The sequence below is a fragment of the Lytechinus pictus genome, chromosome 4 (genome assembly GCF_037042905.1).
Source record: "Lytechinus pictus isolate F3 Inbred chromosome 4, Lp3.0, whole genome shotgun sequence".
In the NCBI taxonomy this organism is placed as follows: Eukaryota; Metazoa; Echinodermata; class Echinoidea; order Temnopleuroida; family Toxopneustidae; genus Lytechinus; species Lytechinus pictus.
The window spans coordinates 24,655,945-24,682,298 of NC_087248.1; the positions used below are offsets into that span (position 1 = coordinate 24,655,945).

General features: G+C 35.7%; 1 protein-coding gene across 1 annotated transcript; it reads left to right on the forward strand.

Moving 5' to 3' along the window:
* The first annotated feature begins 587 nt into the window (after positions 1 to 587).
* Positions 588 to 25,065, forward strand: LOC135153831 (uncharacterized). Its single transcript, XM_064097998.1, has 7 exons — positions 588 to 1,185; positions 1,882 to 2,045; positions 5,325 to 5,590; positions 6,024 to 7,576; positions 9,695 to 9,871; positions 23,296 to 23,478; positions 24,955 to 25,065. The coding sequence occupies exons 1-7, from the start codon at positions 655 to 657 to the stop codon at positions 25,063 to 25,065; spliced, it is 2,985 nt and encodes a 994-aa protein (XP_063954068.1). The 5' UTR covers positions 588 to 654.
* The last annotated feature ends 1,289 nt before the right edge of the window (positions 25,066 to 26,354 follow it).

The following is a 26,354-nucleotide window of genomic DNA, read 5'->3' on the forward strand; positions in this document are numbered from 1 at the left end:
TTTTCATTTTTTTATTTATTGCGAAATCATACGAGACTCGTGGTTTGCGAACCACCTTGTTTAAGTTGGAATGCGAATTTATGATGTATAAAATCTCGAGAAAAAAAAATCAAGAGATCAACAGGCTCATATTACTGCAGTTTAGCTTTAATCCTGGTCTAAGTGTGGGGTAAAACTATGTGAAGCTATTATCAATGTTTGAGTGCCAAAATGCGATGACAAATGGATCATATAGTTATTGATAAGTGCGTCACTTCTGTATCCCCATAGTGGAACCCGAACTTTAGACCATGGTTTTTGTTCAGAATTCTGACCACTATGTTTGCATTTGAAAACATATACTTTGAAAGTTTATCCTGATTGTTTTAATGCATTAATAAATCGATGCGTCATCTATTTATCAATGTTACGTTCTCTGTTTATGCCACGCAGTGTCCCGATGTCACCATGCCTGTGTCTCTCAGTGTCTGGCGTGTCAGGATCGGCACGTATCTCAGGAGGTATCGCCATGATCCACAGAAAGAAACTGAACAATCAAAAGAAAATGACAATGACAATAGACAGAATCAATCTTCCAATGTTTCTTCAAGAGGTGAAAAGAGCAAAATTGTCAGTACGTCCTGTCAAAAACATCCGTCTTCTGACAATGTAGAAATGAAAACCGTTAAAAATGAATTCCCACGTAGCAGTAACACGGTTGATGTGTGTTCGGAGACTTTGTCGACATCAGCCATTCCTGGTTGTGACACCGCCATTGGATCTCCATGTGACATCAGAAACCTCCGTAATATCACTCAGCATCCTCAGCAAGGATCTTTGAAGTGTGTTCATGACCATACGTTTTCAACTTGTTTAACAGAGCCGACAGAGAAGGGATCCTTTCATGTCTCTGATCCTACAGACATCAAGGCTCCAGAGCCTTGTGACCTAGACGAATTGGACATGAGATATATAACAATTAATGACGTATCACCTGCTAGCATCTGCAATTCAACTCGAATAAGTGAACCAGAACAACATGATGGCACGTCGGTGTCAAACTCACAGGTAGCTATTTCTCAGGACGAGAGCAAGCATGACGAGAAAGAGACATCAAGTCCTTTACCGTCGGGGATATATGGCCTATCTTCGCCAGGTACTGGTCAGGATACATCTCGCAACGCTCAGCTCACACCGTGTACGAGGGTATGCAATATATATATATATTTATATATATATATGTATATATATATATATGTGTGTGTGTGTGTGTGTGTGTGTGTGTGTGTGAGGGTGTATATATATATATATATATATATATATATATATATATATATATATATATCTTAAAGATTCACGTATTGGCTTCTGTAAGGTAACAAAATAATGCTGAAGATCATGCTTTCATTGCCAATAAAGTTTTTTATTGTTTACAATAAAAACAATAAAAATAATAAAATACTTTATTGGCAATGAAAGCATAATCTTCAGCATTATTTTGTTATATATATATATATATATATATATATACATACATACATATTAACCCGTCTCTCTCTTTCTCTCTCTCACTCTTTGTAACCATCTTTTTCTCACTAAGAATTTTTATGAATACACCGCTAGTAGGATAATAAGAAAAAAAGGTATATAAACGTTTAAAATTATAAAATATAAAATTAACGTTTTATTAGCAAGAAACACTTTTCGAGTAAAGAAAAATGTAATAAAATGAATTTATGTTACCATGTTTTGATAATTTTGCACTTGTTAGGTATGTTAACACCGTTTGAACAAAGTAAGTCGGAAGGATATAAATTTTCATAAAACTATATAACAGTATGTAAGGTGATCTGTTTATTATTTGAAAGGTCTTTCTGTCACATGTCCCTCTCTTCGTTTTAGGAGATCGCACAGTTTCATGGAACACCAGTCTCTTCAGTCAGTAGATCACGTTCACCCAGCCGTGGAACAGATGAAACACAAAGGATTTTTTTCTCTTCTGGTATGACCAACGTGCTCCTCCTGAGGTCCGGTGACGTGGAGCAAAATCCCGGTCCAAATACCGAGTAAGAAAATTGAAATAATTCATCATCATCATCATCATCATCATCATCATCATCACCATCATCATAATTATTATTATCATCATCATCACTATACTAATATATTGTACATTAATACGGTCTATTACATTATATCAGTATATGTCAGCGTTGTAGTCAAGGCTCAAACCTCCAAGGCCAAAGCCAAGAATTTAATACCCAAGGTCAAGGCATTCCAAACTTTCGATATATGGAACAATGAGCCAACAATGCTTAGGCGGCAGACATGGCACAGAGGGCAAACTATATAAAAGGTGGGAGCGAGTGACCGAGCAAAATGTTGACCCTTGTACATGTAAAAAAAAATAAAAACCCTAAATGATTTAGACATAACATCAAAGTAATATATTTTTATTCTAGGCGATTTACATTACAATAATTATTATTACCACGGTCATCTGTTCCTGGCATGCCCATTCTCAATGTAATTTCTCCACTCCCTGAGACAGGGGAGGGGGGCAAAACGTATTTTTGTTTAAGAGGGGTCAAAGCCAAAAAGGGCACTTAAATGTCAACATGGGCATTTTGGTGCAATCATATATTTTCAAACTAAGATTATAATCTGCGTGAAGTAGTTGTGTGTTTTATAGAAATTTAGTTGAGTAAAGCTTTTTTAAATTGATTTCTAACTGATAAGATGGATATTTTTATTTAGGCATTACTTTTGTGCGAGAAAGCACAGCAAAAAAAATGCAAAAAATAAATTGTAAAACTGTAGAACTAGATTTTTGTTCAATTATGGCGCTAATTGCTGTACAGTTATAAAAGAATCCTTGTAAGATGTTGCCAGCGTGAATCACGAGCTCAAATTTCTGGACATTTATGCCTCTGGTGGTCTCACCCGCATCACGTGATTCAATATAGCAGCAGTGCTGACATTGAAAACTACTATAAAATAATTATTCACAAAAAAGCACTACCCATGTAATGATACAATACTACGGTCATTGATATTTGACCTTGATCATGTGACCTAAAACTTGTCAGTGATACTTGATTACCCCTATATCCACATTTTATACACTATATCTATAGACTTTGAAGGTTACGTCATCAATCTTATAATTACCTCTACAATGGCCAATGTTCAATGACCTTTGACTTTCGTCATGTGACCTAAAACTCGCATGAGATGTTCAGCGATACTTGATGACTCTTATGTCCAAGTTTAATAAATCAGAGCAATAAGCTTTTTAAGTTATGATGGTAATTCAACAGATACCCCATTTATGGCCAAAGTTCACTGACCTTTGACGTTGGTCATGTGACCTGAAATTTGCACAGGATATTAATTGATACTTGATTACTCTTATGTCCAATTTTTATGAACTAGAACCAATAAACTTTTAAAGTTATGACGGTAATTCAACACATATCCACAACTTGGCCAAAGTTCATTGACCCTAAATGACCTTTGGCCTTTAATCATGTGACCTGAAATTTGCACAGGATGTTTAGTAATACTTGATCGACCTTATTTTTTAGCTTCATGAACTAGGTCTATATACTTTCTAAGTTATGATGACATTTCAAAAACTTAAAATTCGGTTAAGATTTTGATGTTGATTCCACCAACATGGTCTAAGTTCATTGTGCTAAAATGGCCTTTGACCGTGGTCATGTGACCAGAAACTAAGGCAGTTGTTCAGTAATACTTGATTAACCTTATGGCCAAGTTTCATATACTTTCTAAGTTATGCTGTCATTTCGAAAACTTAAATTTCGGTTAAGATTTGGTGTTGACGCCGCCGCCGTCGCCTCCGCCGGAAAATCGGTGCCTATAGTTTCATTCTGCTTCGCAGGTGAGACAAAACACGAAAAACAAATATCCCGAGCTGTTTTTGTAATCGTAGAAAGGATATGTATCTCACTACAGAATTAACGCAAGCGCGAAGCGAATCTTATAATATACTGACCAGAAAAGGAAGCAAGGACTGCATTTAGTGACTCATAAATATTTAAATTCAAGTTCAAATTCAAATTTATTTATTTCACTTCCATCAAACAAACACAAATTGTATACCATATATAAACATAAATATTTGTATCCGTTGCAAAAAAAAATAGTAATAATACATATGTTGTGGAAACAATACTTAGACAATTTGGACAACACATTGTAGGTTTTAAATATGTATACTATTTCTCAATAGAAATTAAATTAAGATTGAAATGGAGGAACCCACTAAAAAGCAATGCTTGTACAATGTGGACCCCTCAAATATGATACATATAGCTTGGCAATTAAATAATTCGAGCCAAAATTTTTGGTTCATCATGCCAATCTTTTCAGAATATCATTATGACTTAAAACACTTGTCGGCCAAAGAAAATAATAGAAGGAAAATCCTAATGGAATAGATATCAAACTTGTTATCATTCTTTAGAGAAGTAAGAATATTGGTATCAAAATCGCAGTCACATCTGTCAGAATTACTCGTGTCATCAAATCACTATAATTTTTATCGTAATATTACTATCATCATTATCATTATTATTAATATTGTCACATTATTAGTCGTCATTACAACACATTACCAATAAATAATGTTATTTTTATGACTGCAGCTGTTTTTTTTGTTACGTATGTGATGTTAATTCTTGATAATGGTGATAATGATGGCTCTGCAATTACACTTACTACTACTGCTGCTACTGCTGACTGGTAGTATTGACCATTAGTGTCATTGAATATACAGAACAATTGAAACATTTGTAATTACTTATATAAAACAAATGAAAGTGCAAAATACAAAATGACTTGAAAATGCCTTAAAAGTTCAAGGCTCAAAATCCTCAAGGCCAAGGCCCTCTCAAGGCCAAGGCTTTGAATAAGTAGGCCTTAAGGGGCCCTAAGGCCAAGACCGAGCATCAAGGCATTACAACACTGTTATGAGTACAGCAAGGGACGATCAAAATATTATAAAGTCTCATTTGCCTTACGACGGGGTGTTAGACCAATCGCCGGTTCGCAATATTTTCATGACGGTTTGAATCCATAAGTATATCGACAGAGTACCAATTATCGGCTGGCTATTTGTATAAATGTCTCATTGAACATGATGATTCCTCCAGTCTGCACGGCCAGCTAGAGTATATTTTCTTTCCAATTTCATATCTGAGAAATGTCAAACCTAACAGTATTTATGTAAAATACTATGATTTAACACAACACTTTTTCCCTTGAAAGTAATTGAACGAACTTCTCTCTTACTCTCTCTGGTGTTTTTGTATTTGGTTTAGCCCTGGGAATCTAACTGAGTTCGAACTCCATCTCCTCGCTGACGGTATGGATCCAGCAGACTTTAGGAAGGTTGGACTAGCTTTAGGATTCACTGAGGCTCAACTAAGTCGATTCAAGGAAGACAACATTGGCAACATAATGCAAGCTATCTATAAGATGCTTTGCGAATGGCTGAAGACAGTACTACAAGATGAAGCAAGGGAGATACTATCCAACAAGTTAAAAGACATCAATCTCGTACAGTTGGCCGATAGCGTACAGAAAGGTGATTACCAGCACCAACATTATTGCTATTTAGAAAAAAAATAGATTATAATGGTGACTTGATAAAGATAGTAATAACATGGATCACTTTAACAGTGATGGTGGTTATCCTAATGCCGATAATGATATACAAGATTAACTAATATTTAAATAATAATAATAAATAAAAATAATAAAAGAATGCCTAAGATATATCAATGATTAATTTTAAAACATAATAATCACAATAGATCACAATAGGCTGAAATTATTCCTTGTCATTCACAATGTTGAAACATCGGAAATGGGCATAAAGTATTCCCCTAAGAACAAAGATTATCGAACGACATCACTTAAAAGTCCATTGCATGTATCGCAACAAAACAAAGACATTTATATTCAGTTGGATTGCATTACTTTGGACTAGAGACATGCTATTTTCTATCTCATCACAGGTCAGGTTGGTGATCACATACCCTCAATGACAGAAGAGGAAATTCAACAGGTCATCAAAGCGGTCAAAGAATATTCTGCACTTCGTCACTGTCAGATTCAAGCAGATCCACTTAACATCGGCCTTTTATTTACAATTGATCAGATCTTCACCAACTTAACGTTGATGGAAGAAGATAAGAGAGGAACACATAAGAAACCGCTACTCTACGCCGACCTCCTCAAGACCAAGGTTAACGGAGTCCTTCCTAAACGTTTGCTAGTTGAAGGTGAAGGGGGTGTGGGGAAGACAACTCTTTGTGCAAAGATCGTTTGGGACTGGATTCATGCATCCGGCTACCAAGATTTCAAACTGGTCCTTCTCGTCCTGCTTCGTGAAGCAAAGAATAGGACTATTGGAGAGATTATAAAGTCTTACCTCCCAGACGACATTAAGGTTACAGTCATGCAGCTAAACAAGTATGTCTTCTCACATCAGAAAGAAGTATTTCTTGTTATGGACGGCCTAGACGAGCTAGCTGGTGATCTTAACAGCTCTCATCAAATCGCCCTTATCATCCTCAATCGACTGTTCAAGTCAGGTAAAGTACTAATCACATCAAGAAGATGGAGATCGGATGAGATACGGAAGATTACTGAGCTTAGAAGGCTGTATGCATTCATTGCCGTGGAAGGTTTTTCTGATGAAAATCTCTCTTCCTACGTCACCAAGTTCTTCCATCCAGACACAACTTCGGCTGAAGATTTGAATCGATTTATATCAAATAATGATGTGATCAGAGAGAACATGGCTCCATACCCCATATACACAGCTATGCTGTGTATCATGTGGAAAGAGTTCGATTGCGAACGTCGCATAGCAATGTCGAAATTACAAACATTTTCTCAGCTGATTAATGAAATGGTCCAATTCTTGGTCGATCATTATCTCTCGAAGCTCGGTCTGACGTCAAGAGACGAGGAATGGCATGTACAGCGTGCAAAAATACTTCTCAATCTATCCAATATCGGTTGTCTTGCCTTCCAGGGGCTCATGGAAAGGCGATTGGTGTTCACTGAACAAGAATTCAAGAGCTGGCCCGGGTGTGTGACAATAGGTTGTCAAGTTGGAGTACTCACTACACAAGCACCGATCCTTCAAAGGAGACAACAAAGATACAATACACACCCCACAGACTCATTTGTGCAGTTCCCACATAAGCTGTTTCAGGAGTATCTATCAGGAATGTATCTGGCATCTCTTCACAACTCAAACAGAAGGGAGTACGACAGGTTGATGAAGGCTATTATGAACAACATCTGGGAATTCAAGGAGCTTCTGTACTTCACCTCAGCCCAGCAGAAGGAGGTCGGAATGGATATCGTATCTCATCTCATAGCATCAAGATATAAATACTTCATTGTTGACGTAGCATATGAGAGTCAAGACCAAACAGTTTCCAAAGCTGTGGCAGATCATCTATCGACTTCATCCAGCAACACACTTATGATCATGAGAGAGATGCAGGCCCACACGGTGTCAGGACATGTCTCCATCATGTATCATCGTAAAGTGGTAAATAATTTAAACCAAAAAAGTACACACTCTCTGAATTCGAAAATATAATTTGTTTCTTTTTACTAGATATATATTTTTGTTCTTATTTTTATTTTCTAAGCGCAATATTCAAAACAAACGAGACCAAAAACTACAGCTGCTCAAAAACAGTCATAAAATACACCCCTAGTAAAGGAAATCAAGTGACACAAACCAAATAATCTAATCTCCAATATTTGATTAGATTTAATGGATAAAAGTACTCTTTAAAAACAAACAAAACGTAAAAGGGGTAGAAAAAATACCGAAAAAATTGATGTACTTGTATTTTGTTTTGTTGTTGTTCTTAAAAATTACAAGAGTTTTAAATACCTCAGGTATGCAGATATGAATCAAATTTAACGATGAAATTCGCAAAAGGATGAGACTTAGTTTCACATTACAAATCAGAAATAATTCAAACATGTCAAATGTTCATGAGGAGAATTAATTGAAGGGCATACCACCAAAAGTGCTTATAATTTGAGAAAACTCGGCATAAGCTGAATTTATCGCAGAGACGGTTATGGAAATCAGGCTAATGCATCGCTTATTTTTCATAGATAATAGTTCTTAATCCAATATTGTGTATTGTGTATTTCCTTTTTCTTCCACCCTTTTTTCGGGGGGGGGGGGGGGGGGGGGGTTTCTTCCCTGGATCCGCGTCTGTCGGTAATAACAGTTATCAGACCAAGTGGGCATTGGACCAAATGGGTGTTGGACCAGGTAGATATTACAAAAATTGTCATTTGGACCAAGTGTGTCTTGGACCATGTCACGAATTAACTTTGAAAATGGATTTTTACCCTAAATAAGTTCAGGTCAAAAACTTAAGTTCAAAGGCAATTGTGTCGACTCATTAAAAATCTAAATACCGGGTTGCTTAACCACCCACAATACATAAATGACTCAAGAACAAGAGAGCAGTCATCAAATAAAGTTTAAATAAACTTTATTTTTAAAAAATCACTGAATCCTTTCATAAAAAAATAGCGAAGTCTTTACAAAACAGAGCATTGTACAAAGTGTAAATCAATTTAAAAATCACATAATGGCAAATGCCAAATTACAAAAAAAAAACAAGCTCCCTCTCTTAACCCAAAATGAATATTACGTCGCGAGTGTTTTTTTTTATATTATAAGGATACCGTTGAAGCTGTAAAGTGTTCTAAATGTCTCTTCAAAACAGTCACTAAAACTTTGGAGGTTTGGAGAATCTTGAAGTGGGAACTTGAAGGACTAGTTCCCCGAGAGCTAGCGCAGAACAATAGTAAATGTTAACGTTGATACAGTTCTCCGTAGATATTCGGCGACGAACTGAAGACGTCTATGGAACGCTAGATTACCTTGTTTGGAATGTATGAAGTGCCGTACACTTCTGTTTGTAGAAATATATGTAACAGTATTACAGAAGCAGTAGCTACGCAGTAACCCGGAAGGCAACAAAACGTAGTAAGAACAGAAACGTCGTAGTAACACTGTAATGTAGTAACAATAAAAATCAACAATCCAGGCTCTTTGCTAGGTTGTCAAAATTTTCATTTTACATATTACAGCCTATTGCGCGACTTCATCAGAAGAACTGGGAATGAGAGAGAAAAGGATCCTTGATATACTACATGTTATATATTGGATTTAGGTTATTGTGGGAGGAGAGTTTTAAGCGCAATGATTATTGAGATAACAGATTAATCATTTCGGGGTTATTATATTTAAGGGCTTTGAACAGTAGAGTTTAATGACTGCGTCGTATAAAAAATAAGTATGTAAAATATCGTTTATTCTTAAGCATGTCTGGAAATAACTGCTTATTAGTCAATTTATAAGAAGAACTATTGTTGACAAAATAACGACTAACACAAATGACATCACAACATTTTCATGAAACAATAATTCTAAGCTTAAATTTTGACATGAATCGACGAGCCATTTTTATTTTTAAAATATATATTTTAGTCAAATTGGTTTTGGTAAATATTCACATAAACACAAATTAGATAGATTAGACAATATCATACTATTGAACTGTCAACATTGTTTTTTATTGTCTCCACATACTATGCCGCTGTCTTTTTTTACAAATACTGTACATAATAGGAAAATCTGCAAATTGAAAAGCCATGTGGACGGACTGCTTCAGAGGACCTAGCTGAATGTATATGCTCCTCAAACACCCTGAGATCTGCAACGATCACTATGCCTGTAGACAGAGCGGATACACATATGCATGATGTGTTTTATTCGGTGCTTGCTCGCAAAGCCACTAATACAACGGTATGTAGAATCCTTATTACTTCTTGAAATAAAAAATAATAATATGATGTCACTCAAAGTTTATATTATCATAATTGTAAACAATAATTACATATTGATACCAAGAATGATTGTAATGACCACTGCAGGAAATAACGAAGATGAATGTTATTCTTATGAACAATGTAACCAAGATATTTATACCTAAACACCATGATGTGTTCTACTCGTTGCTTGCTCCTAACACCACAAAAAAATGCTCGTATAACGATATTTTTTCACATGACAGATATTATGATGTCAATTCAAGTCATTGTTATATTTATATCAACTATTAAAAGAAAGTCATTATACAGTGCGTCCCAGAAAAAACGAAACCGAGATTTATCGATCATTTATCATAACTTAATCACAAATACAATAGACAAATGACCTACCATTTTAAAGCTTAGAATCTCTTCTTTCATCTGAAATTACTTAGTTTATTTCTTATTCACGCATGAGTGAGCAAAAACAATTTGAAAAGGGGATACCAAAAAGTCACTTGGCGGGCCGTATCTGGGTTTTCAAAAGAAGACAACATTTTTACAAAGTTCAATATCTGCTCTGTAATTTGATACCTCAATTACAGAAAACGGTCAAGAAATAACAAAGTTCTGGTTATTTGAAATAAGGCTTGATTTTCAATAATTTCATAAAATGAAGAGGTTTTACAGGCAAGCGTCCAAACTCACTCGACACTCCGTTTTGTTGATGATCAACCATGCATTTAGTATTTTGTTACCGTGCGATAGCTTCTGCGGGAAACCGGTGAAAACATGTTCATTTTATGAAATTATGGAAAAACAAGCATTGTTTCGAAGGATCATAATTTTTTTACTTCTTGACCATTTTCTGTGATTAAGGTATCAAATAAAAGAGCAGATATTGAACTTTTTAGTCATGTGATTTTCTTTTTGAAATTCAGATCCCCCCCCCCGCCAAATGAGTTTTTGGCATCTTTTCTTCGAATTGTTTTTGCTCACTCATGCGTGAATGAGGAATAATCTAAGTAATACCAGATGAAAGAGAAGATTCTAAGCTTTACATTGGTAGGTCATTTGTCTATTTTATTTATGATTAAGTTATGATAAATCATCGCTTAATCTCGGTTTCGTTTTTTCTGGGACGCACTGTATAATCATCATTGTTAAAACAAATAATAAGATATTATACACTACCAGGAATGATTGTAATCACCACTGCGGCTATCTGCAAGAAATAAAAGGAGAACATTACTGATGAATGTTAATTTCTTTTTCTTATTAAAAATATTACGCTCCTCTCATTCAAGCTAATTAGGATATTTTGAGGATCTTCCATTATTCTACATTCATTTCCACCTTCTCGCTCTCTCCCTTCTCTATCCCCTTCCCTCTATTCACCTGACTCATTTCGCTTCTTTTCCCGTCTCTGTCCCTCCCAGGCCCTATTATTTTTAATAATAATAATAATACATATCAATTATGGTAATGATAATAATGAAAATAATAATCCGCTTTTATAGTTATGTACAGTGCGTCCCACAAAAATCGAAACCGAGATTTATCGATGATTTATCATAACTTAATCATAAATACAATAAATAAATGACCTACTAACGTAAAGCTTAAATTCTCCTCTTTCATCTGATACTACTTAGATTATTCCTCATTCACGCTTGAGTGAGCAAAAACAATTCGAAGAAAGGATGCCAAAAACTTATTTGGCGGGGGGTATCTGAATTTCAAAAAGAAAGTCACATGAGTAAAAAGTTCATTATCTGCTCTTTTATTTGATACCTTAATCACAGAAAATAGTCAAGAAGTAAATAAGTTATGATCCCTCGAAACAATGCTTGTATTTTCATAATTTCATTAAATAAACGTGTTTTCACCGGTTTCCCACAGAAGCTACCGCACGGTAGACTTACTGCATGGCTGATCGTCAACAAAACGGAGTGTCAAGTGAGTTTGAACACTAGCCTGTAAAACCTCTTCATTTTATGAAATTATTGAAAATCAAGCCTTGTTTCAAATAACCAGGGGCGGTATTCTAAAAACGTTCTTATCTTAATTTTGTTCTTATCTACGTCATGATCTCAAATTGGTATTCTGAAAATGTTCTTATCTTTTTCTTATCTTTTGTTCTTATCTTTTTCTTATCTTGCTTCCCATCCTATGCTGAGCGCGTAAATTTACTACTCGCGCATATAATACAAAAGCGCGCTAAAAAGATAAGAACAAAATGAAGATAAGTGGTATTCTGAAAACGTTCTTATCTTTTTTCTTTCTTATCTTTCACGATATTTAAGATAATATTTAAGATAGCTAGAGGGTTATCACATCTCACGATGTCCGCGTTTTTTCTTGCTCAAAATCGATGGCCACTAGTAGTAACAAGTACCCACAAGTATTCCTCCAACCCATTCTTTAATTCACCCTTTATTTTGCCCGTCTCTTCTTTTCTATCCCTTCTTTCTTTCTTTTCTTTTATTTATTTTCTCCTTTTCTCCCTTTCTATCTGTCTGTCTTTCTTCTTTTCTTTCATTCTTCAATTATATCTTTTGTTTTATTCTGTTTGAATCTTTTTTTTTTCTTTTGCTTTGTTTCATTTATACTTCATCTTTCTTCCTTTTTATTTTCCCTTTTCGTTTTATCTCTTTCTTTTTTTCTTTACTGAGTCTTTATTATTGCTTTCCCCCTTTTCTCTTTCTTTCCTTTCCTAGCGTTAATTTTCCTTTCATTTTTTTCTCTCTCATCTTTATTTCTTTGTTTCATTTTCCTTTTTTTTCTTCCTTCACTTTTTACATTTTTATTACCTTTTTCTCTCTTTCTTTCTTTTTTATCTTTCTAACTTTCTTTCATTCGGTTTTTTTTCAAACTTTTTTTCTTTTTCGGTTCCTTGTTCCTTTTTTTTTATTTTTAGTCTGACCTTTTTTCTTTTTTTGTTCGTTTTAGATTCTTTCTTTTCTTTATTTTTTCTTTATTTTTTTCCCTTCACTTTTACCGTGTTTACACTTAATCGGCAATTGGTTCTGAACCAATTGCCGATGCAGAATTGGCATTTGGATTGCGTTTACACGTTGTTACAGCTCACGGTTCAGAACCGCGAGCCGATGCAAAAACTTGAAATGATACGCATACCTACAATATACGTCATAATAAAGACAACGCTGGATCAGTGCGCTAAATTACGTCACAATGGTAACGTAATTGAAATGCGCACAAATTGCCGGTGCAGAATCGGCTTTCTGTTTACACGTAGTAAAAAAGCCGATTCTGCATCGGCTCGCGGTTCAGAACCTACTACTTTGGTGGTGCAAATTGCCGGTTCTGAACCGCGAGCCGATTCAAGTTACTCGCGTTTACACGCTATGAAAAAGCCGATGCTGCATCGGCTCGCGGTTCAGAACCGCAAGTCGATTCAAATGCCGATTAAGTGTAAACACGGTATTTATCGTTGATAAATGTTCTATTTCTTTTATTCATTCTTTTTTTCTTTTTCTTTTTAAGTTATTTTTCTTGCTTTTTTTGTTTACTCTTTATTTTTTTTCATTTTTCTGCTTTGTTCCTTTCATCTTTGTTTCTGCTTCATTCTGACCATTTTCTGTCTTCTTACTTCAATACCTACTTACTTTCTTTCTTCATATTTTATTCTTTATTCGTACCTGCTTTATTTACTTTTCTTTCTTTATTTTGTGCACGTGGACGTCTCGAAATAATAAAATCAGTCATTGCGTACAAAATGCCTATTTCGCGCAATGCGCCAGAAACAGTGTACGCGCAGCGCCCATGATATTCTATTCACATAAGGAACGCTTCTATTGGTTAAACTGCCAATATAAAGCGCATTTTGATTGGTAATATCCTAAAAATGGGCGTGTTGAAGATAAGAAGGAGGCAGTCCTTACAGAGATAAGAACGTGTTAAGAAGATTTTCAGAATACCGATTTGCAATGATTTTAGCGTCTTCTTATCTCAGTGAGATAAGATAAAAGATAAGAACAAAGATAAGAACGTTTTCAGAATACCACCCCAGAACTTTCTTATTTCTTGACCATTTTCTGTAATTGAGGTATCAAATAAAAGAGCAGATATTGAACTTTTTATAAATGTGATTTTCTTTTTGAAATTCAGATACCCCCGCCAAATAAGTATTTGGCATCCTTTCTTCGCATTGTTTTTGCTCACTCATGCATGAATGAGAAATAATTTAAGTAATTTCAGATGAAAGAGGAGATTCTAAGCTTTACAATGGTTGGTCATTTATCTATTGTATTTATGATTAAGTTATGATAAATCATCGATAAATCTCGGTTTCGTTTTTGTGGGACGCACTGTATAGCGCTTAATACATCAGAACGACGTGTCTAAGCGCTTTACAGATATAGTCCGGCAGCCAAGGGGGGTAAGGTTGCATTGGAATGTCATAGTTTTTTTTTTACTGATTTTGACTGGTGAGACCTTCTATTTGAAGAATCTACATGCTGGAGATCTGTCAGCATTGAGCAATTTTAGATATATGCGAAAATCCAAAATGGCCGCCGGCAGCCATCTTGGATTTTCTGTTTACTCACTTTAACATACCAAGAAGTTTAAAAGCTTGGAATATAAAGGTTTCAGGGGGCTGAGAATCAAAATCTGAAGTTATTTTGGGGATATAACCATGATTTGATGTCGAAATATACCAAGAGCGGCCATTTTCCAAGATGGCCGCCATATAACATGCATTATATTGTTTATTTCCTGTATAGGGTACTGGTTTTAGGGAATGGATAGTCCAAATCTGAGGTTTATTTGGGGATATCACCATGCTTTGATGTCGAAATATACATATAGCGACCATTTTCCAAGATGGCTGCCATATACAGTAACATGCATTATATTGTTTATTTCCTGTATAGGGTACCTAGAATTTTCAAAAAAGTGGATCTACTGGTTGTAGGGGATGGGGAGTCCAAATCCGAGGTTTATCTGGGAATATCACCATGCTTTGATATCAAAATATATAAATAGTGGGAATTTTGCAAGATGGCCGCCATGGAACATGCATTATATTGTTTATTTACTTTATAGGATAACTAAAATTTAAACCTTGGAAAATTAAGGTTTCGGAGGATGGAAATCTAAACATGGGGGTATTTAAGGAATGCGATCATGTTTTGCTGTCAAAATATACAAATAGCGGTCATTTTCCAAGATTGCCGCTTTATAAAAAATATGCACTATTTTGTTTACTTATGTACCTAGAATTTTCAAAACATGGAATATAATGGCTTTTAGGGCGCAGAGAGTCAAAATCTGTGGTTATTTTGAGGATACGGCCATGATGTCAAAATATACAGATAGATGAAGAAGGTGGCCACCTTAGAACAAGTATTACAGTACCGTAACTACATGCAGATACCTCATTTATCAATTATTTTCCTTTTTCTATTTGGACAAGGTGGAGGGATTGGGATAATTAACAATATTGAGACTTCAACAACTGAATGAGGCAGTAATTGGAAATAACAAGATTAAGTGCAAAAAGTAGGATATCTGAGTTGTTCTTGTATGTTCTTACATGTATGTCTTTGATCAGGCATATTAATCATCTGAATCTTTTCCAACTATCTCTTGAATTACTATTTTGATGGTCGTATGGTTTTTACATCACTGTGATGATGCAATATAATATATTTACTCCTTAAGATATCTTAGAGTAACCTAAAGTGTATGAGAAGGGGTGGGATGTTTATCCTCTTCTGAAGTAATGGTTTGACCTTGACAAAAAGATCCTTTAACCATCCTGAAGTGATATACCACATTGCCAAATTTGCTGTAAAATAGTTTCAAATGCTTGATTATCTGCATAACACTGCAGCTATACAGTTGATGCACTGCATTGGTAGTTGTTGAAACAGGGTGAGAATTGTATGCTTAAAGAAAATACTTGAAATATCTGCTGTCTTCATTTGAGAATTTAAAAAAAGGAAAAATCACGTTTCAATATTCATCTCCTTTTATTGGACCACTGAAAAATGCAATTGTATAGGGCCCATCTTCTCTCGTAACTCTGATTAAGGCATTTCACCGAATCATGTGTCCACTAGCAATGAGCCAATAGTAAGCTCAAATCAGTTCACTTATGGTATCATGTCAGCAACAATGACTCCTATCGACTGCAGCCCTGAATTATTTCTTAGGGCTTTCAACAGATCCCCCTTACCAATAATGAAAAATGTCCAAACTATATTAGCTAGTCAATTACTTGGTACCATCAGGTGGATGATATATTTTAGCTTGTCTTCTGAGTATGTCAATGAAGGTTCTCTCTTCGATTGAATACTCCATCAGTGAATGTGATGAAAGGCCTTGCTCATAGTAAAGATGAAACAAAAAAATACACAAACTGTTTTGGGATCACAAGATTAGGAAGAACATCTGTATCTGTTGTCTCAAAGTTTGAACAGAGGCATTCTCCAGCAGGAATGTGATCTTTGTTGTAATGTGGTGCTGATGAAGAATGGGAAAGGTGCAAGGTGGGGATTGGACTTCCTCGATCTGTGCAGAAAGGCTTATACGAAGAAAGCTGTATTGCACTATGAAGAACATGAAGCCTTCTGTAGCTATTTTCCAGTCAGTAGCCTAAGAGCAACGGCTCACCAGATCAAGCACTCAACCGATGCCTTTACGCAGGATTTCTTTACCTCTCGAACTTCTTTGTTAATGAGGAATTAATGAGCACAGATAGAGCAGGCAAGCACCACACAGCCCCTAACATGACATGATGTCTCTCAGCCGTTGGAAAATCTGAAGTCCTGAGATATCAACCACGCTGCTGAATGGCCAGCCAAGACAGACAACTTAAGTTCACACCTGCATCAAGATAAGACCTACATAATGTTATCCAGGACAAGGCAGTATGAGGTTGGCATGCCATGGAAAAGAGTGGTGCAATGTCAAAAGGCCGATGGTCAACAGATCTCAAAGAGGCGCCTCCTGACAGAATCTTAGCGCTTCTTTAGCTGATTGGGATAAAAGTGGGAAAGGAGCGAATTGAGCCACGTTTTCATCAGGGCCTGCACAGGTCAGGGCCTTATTCGAAATTTTGTGGCTGAATCATAATTACCCATCGGGAACTGGTCTAAGTAAAAAATCTCCTTGCCAAGAAGGGCGATTAGGAACACTTGGGCCAGGAATAGCATTAGGCAAACGTTGGCTGGGCTGTCTGACAGAGTAGGTTGGGCCTATGAGTGAGTGGGATACAGGCCAGAAGCTGATGATAGATCAGGTGGGACAATTAAAGTACATTTAATCAAATAAGCCGGTTCCCTATAACGTTTTAAACATCATTCTTTTTACCCCTGAATAGCCCACCTCAAATGTTAATACGTTGGAAATGATGCATATAAATGCGAACATCTTTATTGCAAATAATTCTCAATCAGTGGTACAATGATTTTTTTCTTTATGCCCATTCTCCAACATTTTCCAAATAAAAAAGAGATACAAATGATTTAAAGATATCATCATGTATGGATGTACTTTTGGCAGCCATCTTAAAATGGCTGCGATTTGCAAATTTCCAGATCAAAACACGGTTGTATCACCAAATAAACCTTAGATTTTGATTTTATACTCCCTAAAATATATATATTCCATATTTTGAAAATTGAACATATGCTTAAGTAAGTTAACAATATAATACATGTTCTATGGCAGCTATCTTGGAAAATGATCTTTATTTGTATATTTCAACATCAACGCATGGTCATATCCCCCCAAAAAAATTCATGCAGATTTGGACTCTCCATCCCCTAAAGCCATATTCCATGTTTTGCAAATTTTAGGTATCCTATAGGCCTACAGTAAATAAAATAATGCATGTTACATGGCGGCCATCTTGGAAAATGTCCGCTATTTGTATATTTTGACATCAAAGCATGGTGATATCCCCCCAAAAACCTCAGATTTTGACTCTCCATCCCCTAAAACCAGTATATATTCCATGTTTTGTAAGTTCTAGGTACCCTATACAGGAAATAAACAGTATAATGCATGCGATATGGCGGCCATCTTGGAAAATGGCCGCTATTTGTATATTTCGACATCGAAGCACGCTTATATCCCCAAAATGATTTCAGATTTGGAGTCTCCGCCCCCTAAAAGCTTTATATTCCAAGTTTTGAAAATTCTATAGGTACCCTATACAGGAAAAAACAATATAAAGCATGTTGTATGGCGGCCATCTTGGAAAATGGCAGCTATTGGTATATTTCGACATCAAAGCATGGTTATATCCCCAAAATAACTTCAGATTTGGATTCTCCGCCCCCTAAAACCTTTATATTCCAAGTTTTGAATATTCTAGGTATGCTAAAGTGAGTAAACAGAAAATCCAAGATGGCCGCCAGCGGCCATTTTGGATTTTCGCGTATATCTCAAATTGCTCAATGCTGACAGAGCTCCAGCATACAGATTCTTCAAATAGAAGGTCTCACCAGTCAAAATCAGATAAAAAACAAACTATGACATTCCAATGCAACCTTACCCCCAAATCAGGGTTTGGCTGCCGGACTAATATATCATTACGCCGGCTATCGGATTAAATGAGTCATTCCCACACACAATGTGAGCACATCTTCCACTCCCTCGAGAGTATTTCAGTCAGTCGTCGGTGAGGCGCACACAGTAATAGATACAATGATTTTCACATCCTACCGGGCACCCGTTTAGCACCTGGGTCGAGAGTCGCAAAGTGTGGATTAACGCCTTATTTTAATTCTATCTATCTTTTGCAGTTCTTTTATGATTTTACTTGGTTTATTTTGTCCGTTCTTGTGTGGTTTCATCAATATCCTGTTCTTGTATCACGTTGTCATTCTTTGTACTTGTCATGCTTGTATCGTTTTCTTCATATACTTGTACCTTGTTCTTGTAACGTTATGTTACACCCTGTTTTTGCAACGTTTTGTTTGGTGTTGTACCTTTCACTGATATATAGTTGTCAAATCATGATAATATCCAGCCTCATTGTCATTATATCTGGGAGAATATGAAAAAGCATTATCGATACAATTAAAAGTAATTAATGTTTAACAGAATATAAACCAAAATGCAATGATTTGTTAAACATATTTGTTTATGTATTAATATGCCACTCATTCACTGAAGGGAGCTTTCAGCAACAAGATTTGTTTTCCAATGGGCTTCCATACCATTATATGTTGAAAATATCAAACGAAAGACTTGATCAACCAATTTATTCCTTAATAAAAAAAAATCGTTGCTTGGCTTTAGCCATTAAGTTATAAGAATAAGTATGTTATTAGAAACAAGTTCGCACCTAGTAATGTACATATCATTTCCATTTATTTGAAAACAGGATACAAGAGCATTGTCGATTAAATGCCTTGCTCACGGGCATAGGTGCCCCGGACCTTTTTCATGATAGCCAGGCGCCTCAGACCACTCGGCCACGGCACGAGTAAATTAAAAATTAAAATCTCATGATGTGGCAGATCTTTAACTTAAACAGAAAATAGTTTATTTTTACGCCTTCTGCTTTTCCATTTCATATCTTATCTTTTAAAATCTCGGTCGACGTTCGCAGATTGAAGGAAAAACATACATTTCCCCCCTTTTTTAAATTCAATAAAAGAACCGGGAAATTTTGGCTCTTGCCCCCTGTTACACCCACAAATGTAATAATCGCCCACAAATGTAATAACGCTATTAATAAATCTATTTGATTCCTTCCCATAAAAGGTAAAACATCAAGTGGCACACTTCTTTAATATTAACAGAATTGAAATGAATCCTTAATATGTGGAAATTCTGAATGTATCCGGAGAAAAAAAGAATTTAGAAAATAACTTAGTAATAAACCTTCGTTTATGCAGCACATATGCAATAAAACACGTTGCATTCCGTCCCTGAATCACTGAATGCTATTTCAATTTGTTTGTAGATATGTTAAAGGTAATTGTTCCTGAAATTGTTTATTGAAAAGAACCTCTAATTTGAAAACCGTTGTTTCCTTTTACTTACGTGCCCTGTAATATTGTTTTAACAAACGAGGATAAAACAAATGATAGACGTGTTTCTCTGAACGTACATATATAATGCTTAAAATATTTCATCGATATAGTAAACTATGAACATGGAAGTGCCATTCGAATTGTTTCATCAAATCTTGTCGGAGTCTGTCTCTTGTCATTATAACAAACTAAATATGCTTGTTCCTTCAAATGAAATATAAATCGAAATGATTATGACACATAAACAAACTGAACTAATAGGGTAATCTGTTTAATATGATCCTTCATTATCGTCGTACTTCACGCTGAATGCAATGTATAGATAAAGCAAACTCAGAAAAAGAACAAAATTTGATCAAATAACCAGACCGGGAAAAGAAGCGTGCATTATAGTTGATGAAACAGTTCGAGGCATGTCTTCATGAATATGCAATAAACACGATAAGTACACCCATGATGTCAAATCCTCACTTATCATTTTGTGTTGTTTGAAACTAAATTTATTCAAGTATTGTCAACCGCAAATTGATTTTTTTTTTTGGGGGGGGGAGGGGGTACAACACTGCAGTAACTGTAAGATATATACAGTGCGTATAAAAAAAGTTTACACCATGAAAAAGCCTTGGGAATTAAAAAAGTATACAACGTGTGGGTAATTTTTTCAAATATATTTTTTGGGTTTGGGTATCATCTACTTGAATGAAAGTAAAAGTTTTGACAGAATTATACAGTTGAGTGAGTACTGTTTTTTTTTCTTTTAAAGCTAGCAGAAATCAAAGTGGGTCTACATTTTATTCTTCATTTAATACTTGTTTCTCCACACTTTTCCCAAGCTTGACACTGTTTAACAAAATGAAAATCAAGCCCAAGCCATTTCAGGTAAATCACAGCTCAGTGTAAAGCAAATAACGTCACGATGGCCTAGGAATGTGGGAATGTGGCATGGGGCGCAATGCACTCTTCGAAGGGCTTATACTAATCACTTGGGTCTCGTGCGTGTTCGAAATCATTAGGGTCGCGTGCGAAATTACTCGGCAATTCTACTGCAGTTCAAATCTTTTTGCGATGGACATTGCCGTGGTTTTTGTGATTCCTGACTTTGCTACAACATAAAATATCATGATTTTTGTTTAGTCATGACGTAGAATGTCTACGCTTTATATTGGTTACTGTATCAATTTGACGCATGTGTGATTTCTTTGCAGAAACATGCTCTGTTTGTTCACATATATTTCTTGAGAAAATTCATTTCTTCTAAACTATATGGTCACCAAAATACGTTAAATGTGCATTTTATTTCACTTTTCAGAAATTTCAAACTTTTATCTATAATATAAAACAAATTTTATGAGAAATGGACAATTATAAGGGCTGCGGACTGACTGGCACTGTAACATTGTATCTTCCTCGGCTAGACTATCGTTGGCTTGCTCCATGCTACCTATATTCACGTCGTGTCCGACCGCGGCCGTGTCCCGCCTTGGGGCCATTGCATGCAGGCATGTCCGCCTATGGGAATTATACGGGGGGGGGGGATATTGATGTGGCAGATATGGCAAATTCAGACTCGGAGTCCTCGTATAAGACAAAGTAGAAGTCCGGTTCAATTCTTAATAAGTTGAGCCACATGGCCGCTAATGTACTTGTTTGTTATGTTAAACATGTTAAAACAGAAATCCAGTACTATTATTTAAGGCACTTGCGGGCTTTAAACGGAACTCGAATTTCAATTTCATTTCATTTTCCCAGCGTGGTTGTCCCTTTGAAGACACCGATGAAAAAAAAATCGCATCGAAATCCCCCAAATCGCCCAAAATCCAAAACCCGAGTGATTTCGCACGCGACCCGAATGATTAGTATAAGCCCTTCAAAGTGTTTTGGGTAATGAAACAAGTTAAAAAGATTAGAGATATCTTCAAATGTATGTTTTGTTTTTATTATTAAAGGACAAGTTCACCCCAACAAAAATTGATTTGAATAAAAACAGAAAAATCCAACAAGCATAACACTGAAAATTTCATCAAAATCGGATGTAAAATAAGAAAGTTATGGCATTTTAAAGTTTCGCTTAATTTCACAAAACAGTTATATGCATATCCTGGTTGGTATGCAAATGAGGAGACTGATGATGTCATCCACTCACTATTTCTTTTGTATTTTATTATATGAAATATGAAATATTCTAATTTTCTCCTCATTGTCAAGTGCAACAGTGATTAATTCCTCCCTGAACATGTGGAATTAGCATTGTTTAATACTATATGATTCAGTCAAGTCGGTACCTATGGTCAAATCTGTAAAAAAAGAAATATTGTGTAATTCAAACAATAAAAAACAAAAGAAATAGTGAGTGATGGACATCATCGACAGTCTCATTTGCATGTCACTGAGTTGTGCATATCACTGTTTTGTGAAAAAATAAGCGAAACTTTAAAATGCCATAACTTTCTTATTTTACATCCGATTTTGATGAAATTTTCAGTGTTATGCTAGTTTGATTTTTCTCTATTTATTCAAATCAACATTTTGCTGGGGTGGACTTGACCTTTAAGGTCTACTCTTATTCGCCTAACTATTTCAAAGTTTTTTTTGCAAATCATTTTTCACTACATTTTCAAAAGTAAGTGGAGCTCACTCAAGCCGAAATATTTTTCGACAGTTATATCGTCATTTGCTTGAATGTATCTGTACCAATGTTAAGATGTGGAAAAATCTTCAGGATATTACAAATGTCTAATTTTACAGGATGTTTTTTTAAGAGTATTTTTTTATACGCTTTGTATATTTGCAACTAATTTTGTTACAAGAAAGACATATACAGCATCCACGTGCTTTTGTTTTTTTCTTTTTCAATCTTTGCCACAACATTCTTCATCTTTCTGACACAATCTTCTCTTTGTATTATCTATCTATGTCTCATTTTAGTACCCTTTTCCTTTACTCAACTTTTCTCTGTCTGTCTCCCATTGCCGTCTTTATCATTTCCCATCTCTTCTTTTCTTATACTTTCCATTTATGTACAATGTGCCTCTTTGTAGTGGTTATATGTGCGTACTTAGCATTATAATTTTTAATACAATGTTTGATTTTTATGAAATATGAAATTCCATCATATTTCGTATTATTAATGAAATATGAAAGGCAAATTAACAACATTCGATTACATAAGCAAATATAGCATGAATAAAACAATAATTTTTCTTTCGTTTATAGTTGGTAGAGGCTTTAGAGCAAATTACTGTGATTTTCATAACATTATGTGAACGACTCTGAGTTATTTCCAATTATTCGATGATCCATGTTTGTTCTTTAATCGAATGTAGAATAGAGTTCAATGGTTTAGTCAGGCCCTTGTTTGATGATGTATTTTTGTTTCTTCGTCACGTTACTATTATTCCAGATTGAGCGTCTTGATATCAATTACATTGATCTCAGTCAATGTCAGTCTGCATCACGTGATCTGGCTCAGTTCATTTGTAAGATGCCTCATCTCAGGGAACTTAATCTTGGTTCTTATCAAAACAGTCCGAAATTTCATGACGAGTTCTGTTCAACATTATCATCCTTGGCATCATCTGCAAAGGTAGATTTTCAGTTTTTTATTTTTCTCCAATTATTGCAGCAGAAGTGATGTGGATATTCACTTTCTTTAACTCAAATTTGTCTAATGTTACATACCAGAGGAACGATATGTCATTATAGTTCGAACATTGTGTATAGCCATAACGAGCTTGGCCCAGATTGTATTATTTTATTATTCTGTTAAACATTCTTATTTATTATCATAATTTCTGTATAATCCGTTATTTATTCCAGGGAACCGAGATAAGCAGACATTGCTTCAAAGTGGATTCCCTTTTTTACGTCTTTTATATTTTACTTAAGTTTGTGTTGTAGTTTGTGCTTGAATTGAAAGAGAAGCAGAATAAATTCAGTCAATCTGTCAATCAATCATGATAATCTTAATTTCACTATCTTATAGTGACATACCCCAGCCCGCAACAATAAAGGACTTTCCCTCCCCAGCCCGTGAAGCATCCAACGTTAGCCTATTGTCTGCGGTTGTGTGTGTGTGTGTGTGTGGGGGGGGGGTGCTTGTTGTTTCCAACCATCCGTCGAATAGGTAAAAATCAAGCATGTTTCTATCCAACCTTTTCTTAACCTTGCGTCAATCATATTTTACGCTTTTGGTCTCATATGAAAGAGGAAAAGATGGCTGATCGATGTATGATTTTTCCAAATAGATAGCAGGAAAAGCCAGAAAACTCACTCAAAATTGCACATTTTTATCGTGCAAATTTTATTGGTAGCACCATTTTCCATTGTTTTAATTCAGTCATGCATTCGTTATATAAATGTTGAGGTGAATATTAAATAAAAGAATTGAAGCATAATTATTTTTCCATTCATTTTATGAGGAAAATTTATGATTATAGTGGCAAAAATTACATTTAATTCCGGTGTCCCTCTTTTCGGTGACGCACTGTACTTTACATTTTCCTATTAGAATAATTGAAGACCATTAACATTTTTATTTTATATTTGTCATATGTCAGTAGGTAGTGGTTTATTTGATTGTTTATTGAAATGAGCCATTACTTGTTACTCTTTTCCCCTGTTGACAAGTACGTATAATAATAGAAACAAACGATGATAGAACAAATAAGGACAGACGCGTCCGTCTAAATGTACATAATGTCTAAAATATTACGTTCAAATAATCTTTAGCATCATCTGCAAAGGTATATTTTTACCTCTTCAAACCTATTTTTACCTTGTAAAATGACGTGTTGTCAAATAAAGCCAAAATAATATAATGCAACAATCAAAACATAATAATATAAACGTAAAGCCTCCTGAGATGTGTCATATGCGAAAAATCAAAGTTATTAAACCAATCTCCTCAATTGACAATGAAAACAGTCCATCCACATTCATGACAAAGACACAAGTTTGTCATGTTGGCCAAATGTGGGCAACGTAAAATTCCATCTGCAAAGCTACGAAGCAAAGATTCCCGTTTGCAACACGAGCTTATGCAGGATTTTTTTTTTAACAGAAACTAGTGCTCAGAAGCCCCACCAACGGCCCTGAACTAGAATGTGAACGAGGCAACGTTAATGTTCGGTCCGAAATGGAATTCGCTGGTGGCCTCATCCAAATCGGGTGACGAACCAAGCCCCGTTCACATTATAACCTGAGGAGTGGAATATACTAAATTGGTCTAAATAAATGAAAAATATTATCTCAGGAAGCCCAAAATAAGTTAAGAATCATAATGTGATGGGAAAAGGCCGAGCTCCAGCAAGGGCGAAAACACCCCCCTGAACACCTGATGATAAATGAATGAAACTGGTAAACCAAAGTAAAATACAAAAAGGTATCCAAAAGTAGGTGAACAGGTTGGATGGAATTACCTTGCGGCCCACTTTGGGTGTGCGACCAGGCTTAAGGCCCGAAGCTCACATTCAGGTTAGAATGAATAACATGAAACAAAACATCTTGACGTCGAAAATTAGTCGGGGTGACAAGGGGATGGAGGAGGGAAAAATTACAGGAAGTATGTTGCACAAAACAGTTGAATTGAGATAAAAGATGCTTTCCAATCGACTCCACGAAGAAGAATACTAACTTGTTAGAAATTTGCTTTTGCCCCCTCCCGAAATTACCACGTCAGCTAACGCGATGTAGCAATTTTAGCCGCGCCTCCTTGTAATGTCCGAAAAATACCAAAATTCGCAACGCAACATTTTTTGGCCACTCCTCCTCGTGAAGTCCGACAAAATACCATATTTGGCATCGCAACATATTTCCGCCAGGGCAAAGGAATTCGCCTGACCAGGCCCCTTCCTTGTACCGCTGGCGGGATATGTTGTTGTCCAGCTAGTCTGACCTGAGATAACCTCTCATTAACTTGCTTCGCGCGTTAAGAGGTATTATCTCAACCCAGACAAAATACACGAGAGGCGAGTAAATGCAGTTTCCGTGGAGTTTAATAAAAAATTGTTTCTGAAAAGCATCTTCCAAATGATGTATACCGAAATGTAAAATGACGTGTTGTCAAATAAAGCCAAAATAATATAATGCAACAATCAAAACATAATAATATAAACGTAAAGCCTCCTGAGATGTGTCATATGCGAAAAATTAAAGTTTTTAAACCAATCTCCTCAATTGACAATTAAAACAGTCCATCCACATTCATGACAAAGACACCAGTTGTCATGTTGGCCAAATGTGGGCAACGTAAAATTCCATCTGCAAAGCTACGAAGCAAAGATTCCCGTTTGCAACACGAGCTTATGCAGGAAAACTTTTAAAACAGAAACTAGTGCTCAGAAGCCCCACCAACGGCCCTGAACTAGAATGTGAACGAGGCGACGTTAATGTTCGGTCCGAAATGGAATTCGCTGGTGGCCTCATCCAAATCGGGTGACGAACCAAGCCCCGTTCACATTA